At 33.7% G+C, this 21,758-nt stretch overlaps 1 protein-coding gene and 1 long non-coding RNA gene across 3 annotated transcripts; both read right to left on the bottom strand.

Annotated features, from left to right (window-relative positions):
- Positions 1-2,373: 2,373 nt before the first annotated feature.
- LOC133181749 (tubulin polyglutamylase complex subunit 2-like) lies at positions 2,374-19,073 on the bottom strand. 2 transcript variants are annotated; one of them, XM_061316330.1, is made up of 10 exons: positions 18,982-19,073; positions 18,682-18,761; positions 12,886-12,973; positions 9,353-9,493; positions 8,818-8,919; positions 8,330-8,395; positions 4,478-4,641; positions 2,874-3,013; positions 2,684-2,752; positions 2,374-2,513 (listed from the first exon to the last, which is right to left on the bottom strand). In XM_061316330.1, exons 1-10 carry the CDS (start codon positions 19,046-19,048, stop codon positions 2,444-2,446), a joined length of 987 nt encoding a protein of 328 aa, XP_061172314.1. In that variant the 5' UTR covers positions 19,049-19,073; the 3' UTR covers positions 2,374-2,443. The 2 variants fall into 2 exon arrangements, with proteins under 2 accessions (XP_061172314.1, XP_061172313.1); XM_061316329.1 differs by lacking the exon at positions 8,330-8,395.
- Positions 15,889-17,273, bottom strand: LOC133181752 (uncharacterized). Its single transcript, XR_009720494.1, has 3 exons — positions 17,182-17,273; positions 16,479-16,718; positions 15,889-16,260 (listed from the first exon to the last, which is right to left on the bottom strand). It is a non-coding gene; the product is annotated as an uncharacterized LOC133181752 (long non-coding RNA).
- Positions 19,074-21,758: the final 2,685 nt, after the last annotated feature.

Genomic DNA, 21,758 nt, shown 5'->3' with positions numbered 1-21,758 from the left:
AACAGTTGGTGCTAGGTTTCTCTTACTTCACATATGCGCAATCCTTGTAACAAGACTTTACTTTGGATACAAACAACTTTGATCCTTTGACCGTCACCTTGGACTTGACCTACTTTTGAAAAACTTTAACTTTGACCATATTTTTGAACAGTTAGTGCTAGGGCTTTCATATTTCACATGTGTATTTCTTGTGAGAAGGTCTTTCCTTGGGCACCATTAATTTTGACCATTTGACCTTGATGTTTGACTTACTTTTGAAAATCTTTAACTTTTTCCAATCTTTTCAATGGTTGCTGCTAGGGCTTTCATGTTACACAGGTATATTCCTCAGTACAAGACCTTACTTTGGGTACCAACATATTTGATTTGCATTTGAGAAAGTTTAATCTTCGCTATAAGCTGCCATACGGGGGCATCAGTGTTTCACAAACACATTTTGTTGACCGAGTTATCCCTCTTCTTTTCTTAGTATCTTTTAAAATGTTCAACAACAGGCGTGGGGAGCTTTAAAAGCCGACAAGTTCAACTTTTTTATAAAGAAGTTCTAAGTTGTTTTAACGATTGTAAAAGTAAATTAAGTTTTGAGAAAAGATCATCTGATGATATTTTGCAACAGCCAATTTGGAATAATCGTAATTTGGTCTATAAAGGAAAACCTATCTTCTTTGATAATTGGATTAAATCTGGAATTTTATATATGTGTGTTTAATTTGATGACAATGGATATTTTAGACCACTAAACCATTTTTCCAATATTATTGACAAATCTAATTGGCTATGTGAGTACAAAATTCTTATGTCGGCCACTAAGAGTATTCGTAAAGTTCATAAATTTTCAAATTCAAGCAATATAAATAAAAATGCAACTTTTTCTACAAGTAGACCATGTTTTCAAGCAATATTATCTAAAGATTTTGGAATATCTAAGGAGAAATATTTATGAATATAAAATCTAATAAAGATATGAAAGATAAACACATAGCAGAATTCAGCTGCAAATTATTGAATACATGTATTATGTAACAATGCCTATGTGAGTAAGTGAGTTTTTGTGTCAATTTTGTCTACAGATTACTTGTTTACCTGAATAATACAGAAGGCACCAGGATCCCATCCCTGGTGTTTTCAGGGACCCCTGTTTGTTACCTTTTTACGATTCTTTTTGTTCACATGATTTATGAGATTGATTATTCTTTATTATCTTCACCGTTTTCATAACAACTATTATTAAGGTAGTATGGGATACCTCCACGTCATGACGTATTTCCGTTTGAAGTATTGTTTTGATTTGCATGAGTGCTTATTATCGGGTCAAAATTTGTAGATACACCGTTGAAAAGAACACTCTGAAGCCTATTTCAATGCAAGTTCTCACAAGTCGGTATTTTAAGTAAAAACAGACAAAAAAATCGCAAGTATATAAATTTACTTATAATTGTACAACGGACATTTAAAAAAGCAAACCCCTGTAAAAGGTAGTTTCAACATTGCTGCTTTTGAACACTTTTAAGCAAAAGCTGTATTTCAATTGTTTGAGTAACTGTACAGCACCTTGTGTGCGGTGAGGCATGGATAAGTGCGATTACTTCACATTGTGCTGAATTATCACCAATCAATTATCACGTTAACCAGAGCTGGACTTTTTTGTTATTTAATTCAAGAAGTAACTGTTTGGTCACAAATCAGCTAGCTGTTGTATATAGTCCCAAAACGTTCAGATGAATGCAATTGCTCTGAACAAGACACGTCCTGGAAAGCGATTGTCCATGCATTGTTTTCAAAACCGCTCAAAGTTGAAAACTATAGAGTGCGATTTTTTTTATGGTTGGGAAAAATGCTCATCATTTCTAAAATAGCACCCAGGTTTTTTCAACCCTTGGAAAATAAAGAAGGATAACTCTTCCGCTCGGATCTTTTAATTCAAAAAATTTTAAATGCATTTTATATTTTCCATTTATATATATATTTTCAATTTGTTTATTTCACTTTGCTAACATATTAAGATACATTCTTATTGTAGACTTTCATGAAATGTTATCCGTCTGTTTTCAAGAAATAAAGTTTTCCCAGTTTTTTACGCTTATTTTTTGTTGAAAATTAAAAAAATACTAAGACATATTTCTTGTCATTTTTGTTTTTATAAACACTTTATATTAGCAAACGCCTGCCTATAATATTAAGCTTATGAAAAAAGAATTATGCAAGAAAAAAAAATCGTTTTTGTATTTCTCATTAAAATAATAAAAAAATTATTAAAATTACACTTTAATATACTGAAAGGTGGGGGTATTTCAAATCCTTCTAATTTGGGTACATAAATATGTAGAAGAAGTTTCGTTTGGTATCCCATACCACCTTAATTCAAACATAAAACAAAAATTGTAAATTAATTTATTAAATATAATGTATAAATATGTAAATAAAAACATTTTTCCAGCAATGATCACTTTGAGCTCTTGTTGGATATTTGAGAAGAAGACGCTGACATCCGTGTGTTTGTAACCTGCTGAGATCTGCAGTAAAATAAATTAGTTACTATACTAAATTGCAATATTATTTTTAATTTGACAGATACACAAAAGTTAAGAAAAGCTTTAATGTCCCTGAATATTGAAAGGTAAAGTATTTTCTTGTTTTTTTTCTAGCTAAAGTTGTATAAAATAATATAAATTTTTCCCCATACTTAGCAGATGTTATAACAGGCTTCTTCTTAGCATTGGCAGCATTAGGTTGTGAGGCTGCTGTTGGTTTTCTAAAAATAAAAATTGAAATGACCATCAAGTTTATATCCGATCACATGCACTATAGACAGAATAACATAATAATTAACTCTATATTTTCTTTTAAATGGACAAGGAGACAGAAGAGCTTACTTTTTGTCTGTTTTTCCTTTGAAGACTTTGCTGATGTCAAGGACACTGCCAGATTTGGACACAGAGGGGACGGAATGAGTCTCACACAATGATTCCTGGTCCAACTCCAGTCGTGTGGGGGCATACATATTAAACCATTGCTAAACAAAATAGATGAACAAGTTAGGCATCATTAACCATGTGTAACTCTATTTTTTTTTTAGCTTGTCCACATAGCTTTATACATTCAATTCTAACCTCTATTTGATTGATTATAAAACCACTGCTATAAGAGTACAGGTATAAACCACAGGCCTTTAGATCGCTTTAATCCGACTTACAAAAATTTGGGGTGTAAAAAATATCTTTTTTTTCACCCCCAAACTTCTTGTAAGTCGGATTTAAGCGATCTAAAGGCCTGTGGTATAAACTATATACATGTAAGCTAACATAAGCTTGGTTAGTGAGTTTATTACCTAGAGTTCTTAAGTTCACTGATTCAGACTTACATGTACTTACATGTACATGTACATATAGCTATTTTATTCATTGCGATTGCTAGCAGTGCCCAATATCAGTAAGTCTATACTTTTTTGGGATTGTCACGATTCCAAATTTTTTCGGGTCGGATCGGTCACCTTGAAAATAATTCTTTACCATATTAACGTCTTGAGATCAGCTAGCAACTAATCGGTGTTAAAGACTACTAGGCTGACTATTACCGACAACCAGACAATTTTTGCTCGTTTTGATAATTATTATCTTATCCTTTCGTGACAAGTGTTTTGTCTTAAATTGAAGTAGATTTCAGTTGTGATGTTTATTTATCACTGTTACCGTCATTATTCTTCCGATTTCAACAGAGACAGGTTTTTTTTTATGTCTCTGATTTCAACGTCATTTTTCGTGATCGGAAGGTCGTGTGTTCGAACCACGGCCGCGACCGACCTAAGTCGAGAAAAAAAAGGTAGAAACTGTTCCTCCGCCAAGCGTTTGGCACTTTGAAGTGTTGCGGGTCCTTCGGATGAGACCTTAAAAACCGAGGCCCCGTGTCACGGTGAGCGTTGGCATGATAAAGAACCCTCAGTGCTCAATGGCCCTGAGTGCAGAGTAAAGGTCTAAATTTGAAGCCCATCACCGGTATATAGTGACTTGAGGGAAAAATTCTCCAACGGGACGTAAAACAACATACAATCAATAAATCAATCGACGTCATTTTTTTGTTTTTCATATTCTAATATATAAACCAGACCCGAACCGAAATCCAGAAAACTGGAACCGAAACCGAACCGAACAATATTTGCAAATGTAAATATTTACATATAAAGCCAGCTGGTACAGTCTTTTATCAATGAGTTTATTACCAGAGCCTGCTAACATTTTCCTATGTCAGTGAGTGTATTACCTAGGCAAAGTGTATTTCCTATCAAAGTCCTATTTAGTTAGTTTAATACTGGAGTCTTCACACATAGTGCTATGTCATTAAGTTTGTTACCAGAGTCTGCTGGCATAGTCCTACATTGTATGTCACTGAGTCTATTACCTGAGCTTGCTGACATAGCCTTATGTCTTTAAGTTTATTACCTGAGCTTGCTGACAGAGCCCTATGTTTTTAAGTTTATTACCTGAGCTTGCTGACATAGCCCTATGTCAGTCAATGAGTACTGCCACTGAGGAAGCCCAAGGTGCATCAGTAACAGCCTGTAGTAAGCAATAAAGGAGTCTGTCAGGAAGTGCCACCTCAATGCTCGGTCAAGGAACCAAATCTCAACTTTTGGCTCATTCCCTCCTATTGTACATTAAAATGTAAACATATATAAAGTACAAAAATCAATTCTACATTTATTTATATTTCAACATCTCTCCATAAACTGAAAGTTTATTATAATAAAAATTAAGAATTTGTGAAGTTGCATTCCTCTGGTTTTAATTCAATCCTTTTCATAAATTGTGTGATCTTGAAACATTAAATAATTTGTGAAATTACAAATATGATCATGTTTATCATAAATTATTCTGAAATTTCAATGGTAAAAATGCTTTCACCCCACAAACCTATGACTTAAGGACGTTCGATCCTGAGCTTTTGAGCAGATTTTGGTCTGGAGCTTTATTTCTAAAATTCTGCATTATTTTTAAGTTCTAACATTAAATCTGGATTCTACAATGCAAATTATACTATATCCAATGAAAAAACGCGATTAAATTCCATTCAAATAGGATTAAGCCAGGAACTATATTTTGTGGCGGAAGATTTTTTTAAAAGAAAATGATCATTTTTTCCCTTTTGAAATATATACAGTACTGTTAAGTTTAGATTCCTATTTTTCCATGCTGGTTGCACACAGAGCTATTTTGTGCATTGAAATGTTTAATGCTGGTTCTAAAATATTAATTAAATCAGTTTTTGTGAATTCTATCATCATATTGTGACAAATATAGAAAATATATTCTGAAACTCCAGGAAAAAATTGAGCTAATTTTATCACAAAATTAACAGTTTTTTAGTAATATCTAAAAAATAACATCATAGACCTCCACTTTTGATTTTCTTTTCTGAATAAATATGATAACTCTGATCAATCTACTTAAATTCAGCAAAAGTTTAAGACTTTAAAGTATTTTTCTTGCTTGTTAAATTTTTAATGCCCGAAAAATGACATTTTGTGAGTGCAGAAAGGTCAAATAATTGATTACGCGAAGCAATTTGAAAATTTTTCTTTGTCACAATTTTAATGTGTCTTTTTTAAAAGAGAATAATAGCATACATTGTCCCATGATTTATTTGGATAAAAAATATTGGAGGGAAAACGTTGAAGATGTTATTTTTGATTAAGACACAAATTCAGTGCAAAAAGGTCATTTTAAATGTACTGTAGCGCCAAAAGAAGCATATTGACCCCCATTTTTTGTTTTGATTTTTAATTAAGCTATGTGTGTACAAGCTAAAAATATACTTGACAAAAAAAGTTTAAGACTTTAAATATCAGGATCCAACGTCGTTAATACAAGTATCTAAAAATATAATACATGTATCTATAAATCTAATGGGCAGTATCACTAACTTGTGGAAAGATTTTAAAATCCAGCAGCTCCCCAGGAGAAGTAAGGAAAAGGGGGCAGACAAACACTCAAGAAGAGATCCCTGATACCAGTATTATAAAAATTGTTGATGCACATTATAAAATCCTAAAGATATTATTTTTTATTTTTGATCAAACATTTGCATTTATTATTTTATGTTTAATAGCAGGTTATTTAGTTGCCAATGATGCATTGCTATGATACTGGATTTATAAGGCAGAAAAATTCGTGAAAGTCAGGAATAGCTCATATTAAACAATGGTTTAATTTCAAAATAAAAGCAGAAAACTGTACTGTAACCTTTAAATAGTGTTTCACTGCTGATAAATGTACCACGTACTAAACTGTAACCTTAAAGGAGTGTTACACTGCTGATACATGTACAACTACACTGTAATCTTTAAGGAGTGTTACACTGCTGATACATGTATCACTACACTGTAATCTTTAAGGAGTGTTACACTGCTGATACATTTACCACTACACTGTAATCTTTTTTAAGGAGTGTTACACTGCTGATACATGTATCACTACACTGTAATCTTTAAGGAGTGTTACACTGCTGATACATGTATCACTACACTGTAATCTTTAAGGAGTGGTACACTGCTGATACATGTATCACTACACTGTAATCTTTTAGGAGTGTTACACTGCTGATACATGTATCACTATACAAAAATCCTAAAGCAGTGTTACACTGCTGATACATGTATCACTATACAGAAATCCTAAACGAGTGTTACACTGCTGATACATGTATCACTACACTGTAATCTTTAAGGAGTGTTACAATGCTGATACATGTATCACTACACTGTAATCTTTAAATAGTGTTACACTGCTGATACATGTATCACTACACTGTAATCTTTAAGGAATGTTACACTGCTGATACATGTATCACTACACTGTAATCTTTAAGGAGTGTTACACTGCTGATACATTTACCACTACACTGTAATCTTTAAGGAGTGTTACACTGCTGATACATGTATCACTACACTGTAATCTTTAAGGAGTGTTACACTGCTGATACATGTATCACTACACTGTAATCTTTAAGGAGTGTTACACTGCTGATACATGTATCACTACACTGTAATCTTTAAGGAGTGTTACACTGCTGATACATGTATCACTACACTGTAATCTTTAAGGAGTGTTACACTGCTGATACATGTATCACTACACTGTAATCTTTAAGGAGTGTTACACTGCTGATACATGTACAACTACACCGTCATCTTTAAATAATGTTACACTGCTGATACAAGTATCACTATACTGTAATATTTAAAGAGTGTTACACTGCTGATACATGTATCACTACACTGTAATCTTAGGGAGTGTTACACTGCTGATACATGTTTCACTAAACGGTTATCTTTAAGGAGTGTTACACTGCTGATACATGTACCACTTAACTGTCATCTCTAAGGAGTGTTGCACTGCTGATACATGTATCACTACACGATAATCTTTAAGGAGTGTTGCACTGCTGATACATGTATCACTACACTATAACCTTAAAGGAGTGTTGCACTGCTGATACATGTATCACTACACTGTAACCTTAAAGGAGTGTTACACTGCTGATATATGTATCACTACACCGTAATCCTTAAGAAATGTTGTAGGTTTTCAATGTTCTACAAATTTACATCTAAAGGAAAAAATGACTCAATTTCTCTATTTCACAAATTTAAAAATATTTCTTGTATGCAAACAGTTAATCTAATGGTTTTTACGTATCAAATAAATAGATAACTTATAAATCTGTCAGGTTATAATTACTGATCCCCAAAGACTTCAATAACATATGATGTAAACAAAATGAGTATGCATTTTACAAGTGCTATATACATTTGACAAAACAAGGGTACACAAGTGCCAATAATCCACAAAGGTTAGTAGGTCAAATAAATTTCAAGTAATTTTAATTATGTTTTAGATTGTGCCTGCATGTTTTTCTTGAATTATGAAAAATTCTAGTAATCCATATTGATTGATAGAAAAGTTTCTTCTTTTTTTTGTTTTAATTTACAAGCTATACTCTTACCGGTGGCTGAATAATTTTAAGAAAATATGAAAAAGGTTTTGCATAAAATAGACTCTATTAAATTAAACAGGGATATCAAATCAGAAATCAGATGAAACTTAAACATTTATTTGACCTATAAATTTGGATACAAAAGGAAATTTGCTGGCCATTTCTGCAAGATAAACTGTCACAAGTCACACAAAGTTGAAAAAATCACATAAAAGATAAAGAAAAAACTTTAACTGCAACATAACACACATCAAAAATTTTGTTGATGTGTGACAAGGACATTACCATGCCCAAAAAGCCGGGGTAATTGAAGAAACTAAGGTATAGGTTAAAGTCATACCAAATCGCACTAGTTCTGATGTGTATTTGCCATCAAATAATTCATTGGCATCAAAATAGGACAATCCTGGGAAATCACAATCCAATGTTAAAATGTTAGAAAAGGTGAAAAGGTCAATATCCTGAATATTAATGTGGGATTCATATTAAAAAAAAATCTCCCTTATTTCATTGGAGATGAATAGGATATTTTACTGTTAGGATATTAATTCACAGCAATATTTTATTTCCACATATAATAGTACACAAATATGTTTAAAATCAACACAACCAAAATTACATTCTTCTTGCCACTTTCAAAACCTTTTATGAGAAATGTGTTTATACATATGTACAAGCAAATGGTAATACAATACAAATGAATATAAAATAATGATGACACAATATTTGCTCATTAACATACAGTTGCACTTGCCATAAATTTCTGTGCATGAAACAAGGGACACAAATAAAACAATGTATCAAGCATGTTTGACTGTAAAGAGTTACCTGTCTTGCTTTCTTTGAACACAAGACAAACTCTGCCATATCCATCACATGGGTCTAGCTCAAACACCTTACACCTGTTGTCAAATGTAGGCTTCTCTAAACCTAAGGAAATCGGAGTTCTTATGAGAAAAATGTATTAAAGAAATCTTAAAATTGCGTATACCTGACTTCTAACACATCGAAAAATGCTCCAAGAAGTGTATTTCCATAATGTTTTGCTCTTTTTCAAGAATAAAGTAATTATGAGTAGGCTTTTCTTTGGCAGTGTTACCTAAAATGTATGAAAGTTTTACTTTTGTTTTAAACAGTTGGTTCAATATATCATTGAAGAATTTATTAATAAATGATGAATCATTGAACTTGTGCATTTATCACTGTATATAACTTATTAAAATCTTGGTGTATTTCTTCTATTTCTTCTGCTTGACATTTCTTCTCATCACATTTATACTTATTACAGAATAAGTACAATTTCTTATATTAAAACAATAATCTGAATTTCCTTACGACCCTAGCTGTCTTCCTCTCCCCTCACCTGAAGCCTGATCCTCAGTGTCTGAGTCCCCTTCTAGATCTGCCAGGGTGGGGTTAACATGACTTGGGGCGATGCTCCCCCCTACACGTGTTAACTGACTCAATCTATTGATGTGGAGCTTCCCAAGAGGAATAGGTCCATCTGGTACAAAGACAAGGGAGGTAAATCAATAATGCATGGATGATAAACAGCAATGGCAAGATTCATGATTGTCATCTTCTCTTATAATATGTGTGCTATGTTTATTCACAATTAAACTTAATTACTGTACCTTACTGGAAGCATTTTCATTTTTGAATATTTTAAAGGAAAACCTTTGATGTGTATTTTGTTTGCTTTAATGGCAATGAAATATTACCATTATGATGGTCACGTGTAATACAGTCAAACCTTGTTACCTTGAACTCGATGGGAAAGAGATTAAACTTTGAGACATCCGAGGATTCAAGATATTGAGGTTAAAAAATATAAAGAAAAAATAGTTGGGACTGCCAGATCACCTCGACATATCACTGGTATTCGAGATATCGATGTTTCAGATAACAAAGTTAGGGTTGGATACCGGTACTTGGTACCAATACCATACCAAATGGTTATTTCAATATACCGGTAAAATACTGTTTCAATTAATACCGGAACTTATAACGGTATTTCTTAATCTTTGAAACATTTTAATACATTCAAAATGATATCTGCCCATTGAAAGAGTAGGCTAATTAAGTAGTACAACTATGATACTTGCTATCAACTGCCGAGAGTCGAGGTAAATCAATAAGTATATTTAAAAAAAAAATCAAATACATTCACATTAATCATGTTTTAATTTTATCAATAAAAACTGATAATAAATGTAAATTAAAACGGCAAAATGTCGCAAAAATGTGATGTGCATCTCTATCCCTTTTCTAATGTTTCGTCGTTTAGTGCGACCAAACAAAATGGGTCCTGGCAACCGGGTGAAGCGAGGTTGTGTGCATACGTGTGATTATATATCTAGTCAAATTAATTTGCTTGAGATTCAATTTATTTGTTTTGTTGATCATTCATAAAAAGGTTGAAATATAAACGTCATAGTTTATTAAAGCTCATTTTAGATTATAACATTGAAAGGTTTGTGACTGCATGGTGAAAGCACATTTGTTATAAAATGAACCCCCATTCTCATTCATCAAGGTATAGTACCATATCGTTAAAAATACCGTATCATTTCAAAACTACTGGTATGATATCGTACCGTTTCATACAGGGTTTGACACTAAGGCATGTCCGACCGACCCAGTCTAGTAAATGAGTGGTCCGGTCGTGTAAAATGTACGTTAACTAGACTGATTGGTCGTGTTCATAAAATAACTGTTAAACCACATTTCAGTCTTCCAAATAAATATTCAAAGAACTTTTTTAAAGAAATTTTGTCCGATTGAAAACACTGTAAAGAAAAAAATCCCCGTATGACACAATTGCTATTTTTAGCCATAGGCACCTGAAGTGTGCATCGAACCCCCCCCCCCCCCCCCATATTGATTTTAAAAAATAGAGTTTATAATTTCTCAAAAGTATTGTATTTCCTTTTCAATCAAACTCATATTTCGTTTCATGCAAGTAGATTGTACTTTTTCTCGCGTGTAGAGATTGGCCATGAAAATACAGTAACCAGTGGTTACAGCTGTAAATGTAATAGACAAGTCATGCAGGGTAGACACTAGCGTCGTTCAGTATCAATATGGTATAAAAAGTTACTGAAACTAGAAATATGTCCATAGGACATGAATGCCCCGCCAAGGGTATATTAGTAATGCAACATTTTAACACAAATTGAGAAAAGTGAGGTCAAGGTCAAAGGAAAGGTCAAGGTCAAAAAATATTGCTGCAGTTGAATAGCTTACATCAGTATGTATCAGCATATGACGTTTGATTCAGAAACTAATTTAAGAAAAGTGAGGTCAAGATCAAAGGAAAGGTCAAGATCAAAAAATGTTGATGTAGTTGAAAAGGTTACATCAGTATGTATTAACATATGAAGTTTGATGAAAATATTATGAATGGTTTTTTAAAACTTAGCTAAACACTAATTTAAGAAAAGTGAGGTCAAGGTCAAAGGAAAGGTCAAGGTCAAAAAATATTGATGCAGTTGAATAGCTCTCATCAGTATGTATCAGCATATGAAGTTTGACACTAATTTAAGAAAAGTGAGGTCAAGGTCAAAGGAAAGGTCAAGGTCAAAAAATGTTGATGCAGTTGAAAAGGTTACATCAGTATGTATTAGCATATGAAGTTTGATGAAAATATTATGAATGGTTTCTTTAAAACTGAGCTAAACACTAATTTAAGAAAAGTGAGGTCAAGGTCAAAGGAAAGGTCAAGGTCAAAAAATATTGATGCAGTTGAATAGCTCTCATCAGTATGTATCAGCATATGAAGTTTGACACTAATTTAAGAAAAGTGAGGTCAAGGGAAAGGTCAAGGTCAAAAAATGTTGATGCAGTTGAATAGCTCTCATCAGTATGTATCAGCATATGAAGTTTGTTAAAAATATCTTGAATGGTTTCATTAAAACAGAGCTAAACATTAATTTAAGAAAAGTGAGGTCAAGGTCAAAATAAAGGTCAAGGTCAAAAAAATGTTGATACAATTGAATAGCTTACATCAGTATGTATCAACATATGAAGTTTGATTACACTATCTTGAATGGTATCTTTAAAACTGAGCTAAACACTAATTTAAGAAAAGTGAGGTCAAGGTCAAAGGAAAGGTCAAGGTCAAAAAATGTTGATGCAGTTGCATAGCCCTCATCAATATCTATCAGCATATGAAGTTTGATAAAAATATCTTGGATAGTTTCTTTGAAACTGAGCTTTGAACAGAGCTAAACGCAAAGTGTGACGGAAGGACAGACGGAAGGACAGAAGGACGGAAGGACGGAAGACGGACATGACAAACACTATATGCCCCGGCCATATTCATGGCGGGGCATAAAAATATGTTCTGTAATTAATTTATGTATATTTAGGATAAAAATTTTGTTAAAGTTCATTGCTTACAATAGTCCCATGTTGTGATGAACCAGACTTTATTGGCTAAGCCTGTCAAAATCTTGACGCGCTCGAGAGACGACTTCAAAATTACATCATTAAAATTGGCGATTATAAAAATTAAAATTTGCTTGTTTGGTCAGGGCTAGCGATTTTTGGGTCAGGGCTAGTAAAAATTATGGGAAGTAGCCCGACTGGACTAGTACTCGTAAAAGTTAATGTCAAACCCTGTCATACTTAACGGTATCCAACCCTAAACAACAAAGTTCAACTGTATTCAGAATATCCTTCATTTCTTAATGTCACAAGTAAATATTTCTTCTGTATAATCATTTTTAAAGTAATTCTATACTACTGTTCCTTTTCTGTATTTCAGAAAATAAGCTACCTAAGGTTAATCGACGTTTAAGTACATGTAGGTTTAGTACAGAATTCTTTTACATAAAAATCAACCAGTTATTATCAGATAAACATATATTGCTATCTATCTGCTAAGACACTTACTATCCATTTTTACACACCATGTCAACTTATAACCATCAGTAGTCAGGTAGAAATTCTTCAGGTCCTCTGGCAGAAAACAAGTGTTTCTCTGTAAAAAAAAAAAAAAAAAAGAAAGTAGGTTAACATGTAATGTACAATATTACTTCTATCAGATATCAGTATAATGAAAGTATTTAACAAGAGGCCCATGGGCCACATCGCTCACCTGAGCACATTGGCTGGGCAAAAGCACAAATCAGTTCAGTATTGAAAAGATTACCGGGAAGGGGGGGGGGGGCTTGAATTTTAAACTACCTGATGATGCTTCCATGTCAATATAACAAATGGCTTTGTTGTTCTTGAGAAGATTTTTAAAAAAAATTCCCATATATTCCTTTGTAAAAATTTGATCCCCCATTGTGGCTCCTCCCTATCCCAGGGGTCATCATTTGAACTTGAATCTACACTACCTGAGGATGCTTCCATATCAGTATGACTAAACATAGCTTTCCTGTTCTTGGGAAGAAAATATTTTTTCTATATGTTTCCATATCAAAATGACTAATCATGGTTTGCAGTTCTTCAGAAGATATTTTCCTTTACATTTCTATTTAAAACTTTGATCCTCCATTGTGGCCCCATCCTACCCATGGGGGCCATGATTTGAATAAAATAGAATCTACACTACCTGAGGATGCTTCCACATAATAATACATCAATCAGGGCTTTGCTGTTCCTGAGAAGAAGATTTTTAAAATTTTTCCTATATATTTCTATGTAAAACTTTGATCCTTCATTGTGGCCCCACCCTACCCCCGGGGGTCATGATTTGAATAAATTTGAATCTACACTACCTGTGGATGCTTCCATATAAATATATACCATCTGGGCTTTGCTGTTCCTGAGAAGAAGATTTTTCCTATATATTTCTATGTACAACTTTGATAGTCCATTGCAGCCCCGCCCTACCCCCGGGGGTCATGATTTGAACAAACTTGAATCTACACTACCTGAGGATGCTTCCACATAAATATGGCTCATCATGGCTTTGCTGTTCTTGAGAAGAAGATTTTTAAAGATTTTTCCTATATATTTCTATGTAAAACTTTGATCTTCCATTGTGGCCCTGCCCTACCCCCTGGGGTCATGATTTGAACAAACTTGAATCTACACTACGTGAGGATGCTTCCATATAAATATGACTCATCATGGCTTTGCTGTTCTTGACAAGAAGATTTTTAAAGATTTTTCCTATATATTTCTATGTAAAACTTTGATCCTCCATTGTGGCCCCGCCCTACCCCCGGGGGTCATGATTTGAACAAACTTGAATCTACACTACCTGAGGATGCTTCCATATAAATATGACTCATCATGACTTTGTTGTTCTTGAGAAGAAGATTTTTAAAGATTTTTCCTATATATTTCTATGTAAAACTTTGATCCTCCGTTGTGGCCCTGCCCTACCCCCTGGGGTCATGATTTGAACAAACTTGAATCTACACTACCTGAGGATGCTTCCATATAAATATGACTCATCATGACTTTGTTGTTCTTGAGAAGAAGATTTTTAAAGATTTTTCCTATATATTTCTATGTAAAACTTTGATCCTCCATTGTGGCCCTGCCCTACCCCCAGGGGTCATGGTTTGAACAAATTTGAATCTACACTACCTGAGGATGCTTCCATATAAATATGACTCATCATGGCTTTGCTGTTCTTGAGAAGAAGATTTTTAAAGATTTCTTGAGAAGAAGATTTTTAAAGATTTTTCCTATATATTTCTATGTAAAACTTTGATCCTCCATTGTGGCCCCGCCCTACCCCCGGGGGTCATGGTTTGAACAAACTTGAATCTACACTACCTGATGATGCTTCCACATGAGTTTCATCTTTCCTGGCCCTACGGTTCTTGAGAAGAAGATTTTTAAATGATGCCATTATTTTTTCACTAAACCCTAATTATCTCCCCTTGAAAGAGGGCGTGGCCCTTCATTTGAACAAACTTGAATCCCCTTTACCCAAGGATACTTTGTGGCAAGTTTGGTAGAAATTGGCCCAGTGGTTCTTGAGAAGAAGTCGAAAATGTGAAAAGTTTACAGACAGACGGACAGACAGACGGACGCCGGACAAAATGTGATCAGAAAAGCTCACTTGAGCTTTCCGCTCAGGTGAGCTAAAAACTATATGCCTCACTAAAGGTACAACAGATTTCAGTGCACTGATAAAACTATCACAAACTAGTTTTCTTTGTTTATTCTATTATATGATCATTAAATACTCTGGAAAGGTGCTTCCACTTTTCCAAAGAGCAGATAAGTAAACATCTGCCGAGATTCAAAAATAGAAGGAAAAAAAACATACCATAAACCTAATAAAAATAAAATACATATGTACAAAAGAAAATATTTAAAATGCTGTTAAAATGGATACAATGTATATCAAATTAGTGGGTGTTTTATTCTTTGAATCTTTGTGGCAGACATCATATTTATTTTCGTAAAGTCAATAAGTTTACAATGGCGTCATACTCCTGTATGAAAATTTACGCCCTGACCATAGGTGGAAATCAAAAGACGGAATCCGCCTTTATCTATAAAGAACTTAATAAGACTATTAGACGGAGTCCGGGTGGAATCAGGGCGGAATAGGGCTCGAAATATTTAAATGAGTTAAGGTGTATTCCACCTTTCCTAATATGGATTACTTTCAAGGCATATTCCGCCTTACCTGCAAGGCGTATTCCGCATTAATGGCAAGGCGTATTCCGCCTTACATAGGATAGGCGTATTCTGCCTTACTAGCAAGGCGTATTCCGCCTTACTTAAGATAGGCGTATTCCGCCTTACTAGCAAGGCGTATTCCACCTTAATGGCTAGAGGGATTTTGCATTAATGGTTACATAATCTGCTAATCACAGTGTATCAGCTATTGTTGTTTCAGACTTTTACAAACTTAACAATTAAAAAAATGAAATTATACAAATTATAAATCATTTATTTACAAGTTCTTTAAAATTCAATGACTAAAAAAATTTTACATTTGAAAATGTTATGCCTTGCCTTAAATTCACATGAAATAAAAAGATAAAAAATATTGTACCAAAACTTGATTTTTCTTCATACATCTACATAATAATGTGACTGTCACAGTTGAATTAACAAATAAAAAAAGAAAGACAAAACCATTGTTTAAAAGTCAATTCAACAAAACAATTAGCTGTTAATTTACCACGTCTGGTTGATTATTTTCATAAAATTCTTTCTGTCTGCAAGGAAAGAGTGTGTCATTTTTATTGTTCTTCTTCATAAGTTATCTGGAATAACTTAATTATCTTTTCCATGATTCAAGCTTTCCTTTGCCATTCTTCACACACGGTCACCACATGTTGAAGTCTATAAAGAAAATACAAACTGAGATGAATTTCTCGTTTTAAAACAACTCTTCAACATTTTTCAATAAAATGACTCTTTTATGGCATTCTATTCTGTATTTAATTTACAGATCAGGATGCAAACATCTTGTCTAATTTCTCTCGACACTAAAGCTTACAAAATATAAGAATAATTTTTCATATATTTATCAGACATCTGATGTCTTGATGTATTCTTACCTCTCATAACCTCCAATACAGTCGAATGAAGCACAGGTGTTAGATTGCATTCCTTTTTCCCATGAATCTTCGGCAAGCTCTCAAATGAGAACATGGAGAAGTCTCAGCAGCATTGCCAGTTTACTCCTAAGGGTGGATGGACAGTGACTTCTGGCCTTCATCCTGACTTGCTGCAGTTGCCGCAGTCCTCATTTGACCTTTATCGGCCAAAATTGCTGAGGACTTAAAAAGTTCGAAGTGCTGAAATGTATAACACTGCACTGCAGAAAATCCTAATATCTACAGTTTTAAAATTGACTTAAATAGGTTTTTAATCTCTTATTCAATTACTTTTCATAATCTTCATATATTTGTAAAAGGTAATAACGTAAGACCCCATTCTACAAACACTTTTAATTTACATGTATATTCAATAGCTGCTCATGAAATATGTAGATTTAACTTAAATGAATATACTCATATCCATGTATGTTTTTAAATGTACATTTGCAGCTGCTTATTGAATAATTAGGAAAACTATCGTGTAGATGCATCAACGTTAGGAGGAATGGTACACTTCAATATGGATGAAAAAATAAATTTAAAAAACTTGTTCAAATTTCACCTCAAAAATGTATTTTAAGAATTTCATCAAGGTAAAAAAAAAAGAAAGAAGAATTCCATGTACATGATGTATATATTAATAGTTTAAATGATGACTTACATCTCAGAACCTGACTCCTAATCCCAACTGAGCAGCGAACTACAATTTTAGAATGGTGTCTGTGTCACCATTCCACTAATAAACCACTGGTTAAACCAGTGCTAACATTTTTCAATCGTGATTTTAAAACTGGAAGTAACTACAGGTCGCTAATTTTAAAAAGAAATCGTATTTCCGGAAAACACATACGCAAAGTGAAAAATAAAATTACAAAAGTACATGTTGATTAATAATTGACAAATGAATTAGTAATTTTTTTTTATCCTTTATCTTTGTACTTTTTAATATTTTAATCTAAAAGGATATACTCATAACATTGAAAACAAAGGGGGGGGGGGGCTACCCTACATTAGGCAAAAAGAAATAGCGCCTGAAATTTTATGCGCAAACTTTTTTATAACATCTGGGTCAGTGTAGAGTATAATGTGAATATAGGGCCTCAATGCTATTCCAGTTGGAATTAATTATCGGAAGTAATGGTGGAGAGTGGTGTGTACATATTTTGGCTGTACGAATTCAAAAAAAGAGAGAAAAGAAAAAACACCGCTAAAAATTTTAACTTACCATTGTTTTTCACAGTTACATGTACTCCTGTACAGTGTTTAGAGGTCCTTCTTTGTCCATTCAGCATGTTCACCGAGCATAATTTGCTTCACTTCAAAGCTTAGTAGAATAACACCAAAAGTTGTATTTTATCACTCTTTTTTCCAAAAACACATAACAAATCATCTTCAGAATAATAGTTTACAGGCATACATCTTGCCTGAGATCCTTTTTAAACTGAATAAGATATAAAGATTCATCAACCAAATTGACCAACAGTCATCACTTTCAAAATCTGCATTCAAACTGACCAATGCATATACAAAGAGAGGCTCTGCCTGAAAACTTCCGCCCCCTGTAGAGGGTGGCCAAGCAGGAGCGCATTAGAAACGTATATCTGATATACAATATGGCTGCAAAAAAATTACTCCTCTAGGAAACGCAATCTTCAATGTAATAAAAAGCCTAATATTCAAAGTCTAATAACTGGATTAAAAGCCATGTTTGACTATTTTTTTCGAATATCTCCCCCATTAGTGCCTTTAGAAAACAAGGTCATCTAGAGGAATGAAACATGTGGTCATATTTTAAACTGTTCATAATTTAAAGATTAATGCAGAATCCGTCTAAGAGCTAAGCCGGAAAACGTCTAACAAAAATACGCCTCAGATTTAAGGTGGAATCCACCTAAGATATGAGGCGGAAAACGGTTAAAGCTAAGACGTTTTCCATGTCCGCCTTTAGTACGGCTTAGTCCACCTAGCACTTAACCGGAATCCGTCTCAGTCCGCCCGGACTCCAGGCGGAAAACGGTTAAGAGTTTCGTACGGGACTCCAGAATAATTGCTATGAAGGAAAAGATAAAGTGGATAGTTCTTTCTTGCTTAGTTCCAATAAAGTATCCCAGCAGAATTAAATTTACAAACATTTCATCTTAGCAGAAATATCTTAAATTACCTGCTCCCACATAAGAACAGCATGCCTGTCTGCTGGGGGTCTCTGATCTAAATCAACTTTACTTATTCCATTTTTCTTCCCTGAAATAAATAAATAAGCTTTCGCACCAAGTTTGAGCATGACTTCAGAACTTGAGATCCTATAATCTTATACTGCTGAGGAATTATAAATATTATATATGAAATCATAAGCAAACAAGAAATGAACAGATTAACTCAATTTGAGTTATGATTTTCTTTTTCGCAGACGCAGGTCTTTTATTAAGAGGAGACAAAATATCATCTGATAATGTTAATGTACCTAAGTACTGTATAATGCCAACATTTAATTGGTCCAGAAGGCTTCTCGTTTTAGCAAGATCATCCATCTAAAATTTGGGTTTCCATCAGATTCAGATTGTTTACAAATCTATGACAATAAAATGTTAAAGTATTGTATGGAAATAACACCCTTTAAAAACGTTTGCGAGAATATGATGTTAAAAATATTTAGATAACGAACCCGAAGAAAATTTATAACCATTCTCGTTATTACAATAGCCCAATCCATGCGTACTTATCAATTTTAATGATATTTTAACTAAATACCTATAAAGGCATTTCGTATTTTTTTTTCTTCACTAAACTTCGCTAGAATCAGAGACATATAAAAACCTAGAATCGATGGGTATGTCAACTCCTGGGATAAAACAGGAGTATGCAAGTGCATGCTAAGCATTGAGTCCTCTATAGTTCAGTAATTTACATAGTTACTTTGTTTTAAAAATACCATAATTGTGAAAATTATGGCCCCAGGGTAAGGGGGTTCTGGTGCTAGGGCGGGGCTCTGCTGAATATGAAATATGAAGATAATGAACAGCGAGTATTCAATCTCGAAAGTCCAATGAAACGATAAAAATTTGGAGCAGAGTAAACACGGACAGGTGGGATCGGTTGCCATGGAGGAGTGAGCATCCCCTGCCGACCGGTCACACCCGCCGTGTGCTCCTTGTCATGATCCGAACCCCCACCCCCACCCCCCGGAAAAATCTGTAGACAGTTCATGCATAAATAATGGCCTAACAACGTCAGTCAGCATTTGACTCAATGGTTGGTTAATTGTATGTGCTGACAAGGTCATTGTATCGACCATAAAACTTGCGAAATGATGACTTCAAACTAGACTGTTGATATCCTTGTTTCATCAACTTGTTTGTCAATAGCTTGCCTCGTTTATAAATTGTCCATAAGTAGATCATGCTCTTGCGTATCGAATCAACTGAGAGACATTAACCCCATATGCAGGTAATAAGAGTATATCGCTACATACCGGTAAGTAAGGGAAGTTGACGATTGAAAAGTTGAGGTCATCACGTTTATCATAAAGCTTAGTTGTTAGGTTACCATTAACGCCTTTTTCTAGTAAAATACCTAAATATGAAACAGATGTGCCAGACTCTGTGGTATCTTTTATTTCAAGCTCTCTAGGATATATTGAGTCGACATGTGAATGGAAGTAACTATTGTTAATTGATAATACGTCGTCGATATATATATCTAAATGTCGAGTGTTTTCTTCTTCTCATGTAGAAGTTTTTGAATAAATTATGCTTCATATGAATACAAAAATAGGTCTGCTAATAACGGGACACAATTGGTAACCATGGGAATTCCAACAGATTGTTGGAAGACCTGATCTCCAAAAACTACATAGATATTGCCAATCAGAGACTCGAGCATCCTTTTAATATCAACATCAGATTACTTGTGTGTACATAAGAATGCTTTTTAACAAAATAAATTTGGCAAATGACCAATGACAAGGTAAGTATATTTACGAGTTCCATTTTTATTTAAAAAGCAGCTGTCTATGATGCAAAAAAGCCTAAACTTCAATTCATCGAGGGGAATGGTTGTATAAAGTGTTGAAAAGTCGTAGGTTTTGATGTTATTGATTTTAGTAAAATTTTGTGATTTCAAATTTTCTAAAAGTTCCTTGGAGTTTTTTAAGTATCAACATCTGATTTACATCACTTTTCGAATATACTGTATAGTACTACTGATGTTTCTCCTTCATTACAGTAAATATTTTAGTGAGGAGTAAAGAAAGAGGCTTGGTAGAACATTTACTGGAACCCGCTGTGTATCTTTGTCTGTAAAGATTTTTATCCCAAGGAGATCACTCGGGTCTCGCACGTTAAAATATATTAACAAGGGTATATTTGCTATATAGATATTTGAAATTCTTGGGCAACATTGCTTCATCTATCAGTTAATTTTTGATTTTGTTTTATACTTCTATGGACCCTTTACAGTGCTCTATTATATTCAGGTGACCGTTAAGGCCCTTGGGCCTCTTGTTTGTTAGTGTATTTTATGGTTCCTATGATCTGTTACTATTAAATACCAATGACATACAAGTGTTTTCTTATATATACGTCTGCCTCATCAAGTTTTTGTAACTCCCACAGCGGACTTTAAATCATGTTTTATCAAACTGGTCAATAACATCAAAAGTTGACATGCTATTAAATCAACCGTGTCACCCACACCAATATTGAATTAAACTTCATCAGGATGTACTATTTGAGCCCCACGCAAAGCTAAAAGCACGATAAAAAAATCTCTTGATACTTATTCTTAAGTATGTTTCTTAGTAACTTCTGAATGGGTACTTGAGAGAGTACATAGATGAGTTCAAAGATACACTCTTTATTATTACCGGTTTTCTGATTTTTATAGCAGAGAAATGTACTTTATAAAAGACGAAATGGAGAAATCAGGGAAAAAACACATCACAAACATAAAGGGGTCGACATGCTGGATTCCAGACGATAGAAGGAATAGCTTTGGGATTAGAAGGTCAGCCATTAACATAACTAGTCAGGAAATATCACTATTTAAATTGATTTAAAAGACACTAAACCAACACCCAGAAGGAAAAAAAAAATCTCTTGTCGTCTTCTGTAAGCGAAAACTTTGTGATGAATGAGAGAGATGTTGTTGAATGGAACTGTCTTCGACGGGTAGATCAAATTTCTCAACACGAAGAGTCTTAATTATTTGTGCAAGTCAACTTTCTTTTATTTCCGTATAAAA

The sequence above is a fragment of the Saccostrea echinata genome, unplaced genomic scaffold (assembly GCF_033153115.1).
Source record: "Saccostrea echinata isolate AGI-Se365-2 ecotype Australia unplaced genomic scaffold, CSIRO_AGI_Sech_v1 ptg000009l, whole genome shotgun sequence".
NCBI lineage: Eukaryota > Metazoa > Mollusca > Bivalvia > Ostreida > Ostreidae > Saccostrea > Saccostrea echinata.
This window is presented reverse-complemented; position numbering and strand designations above follow the sequence as displayed.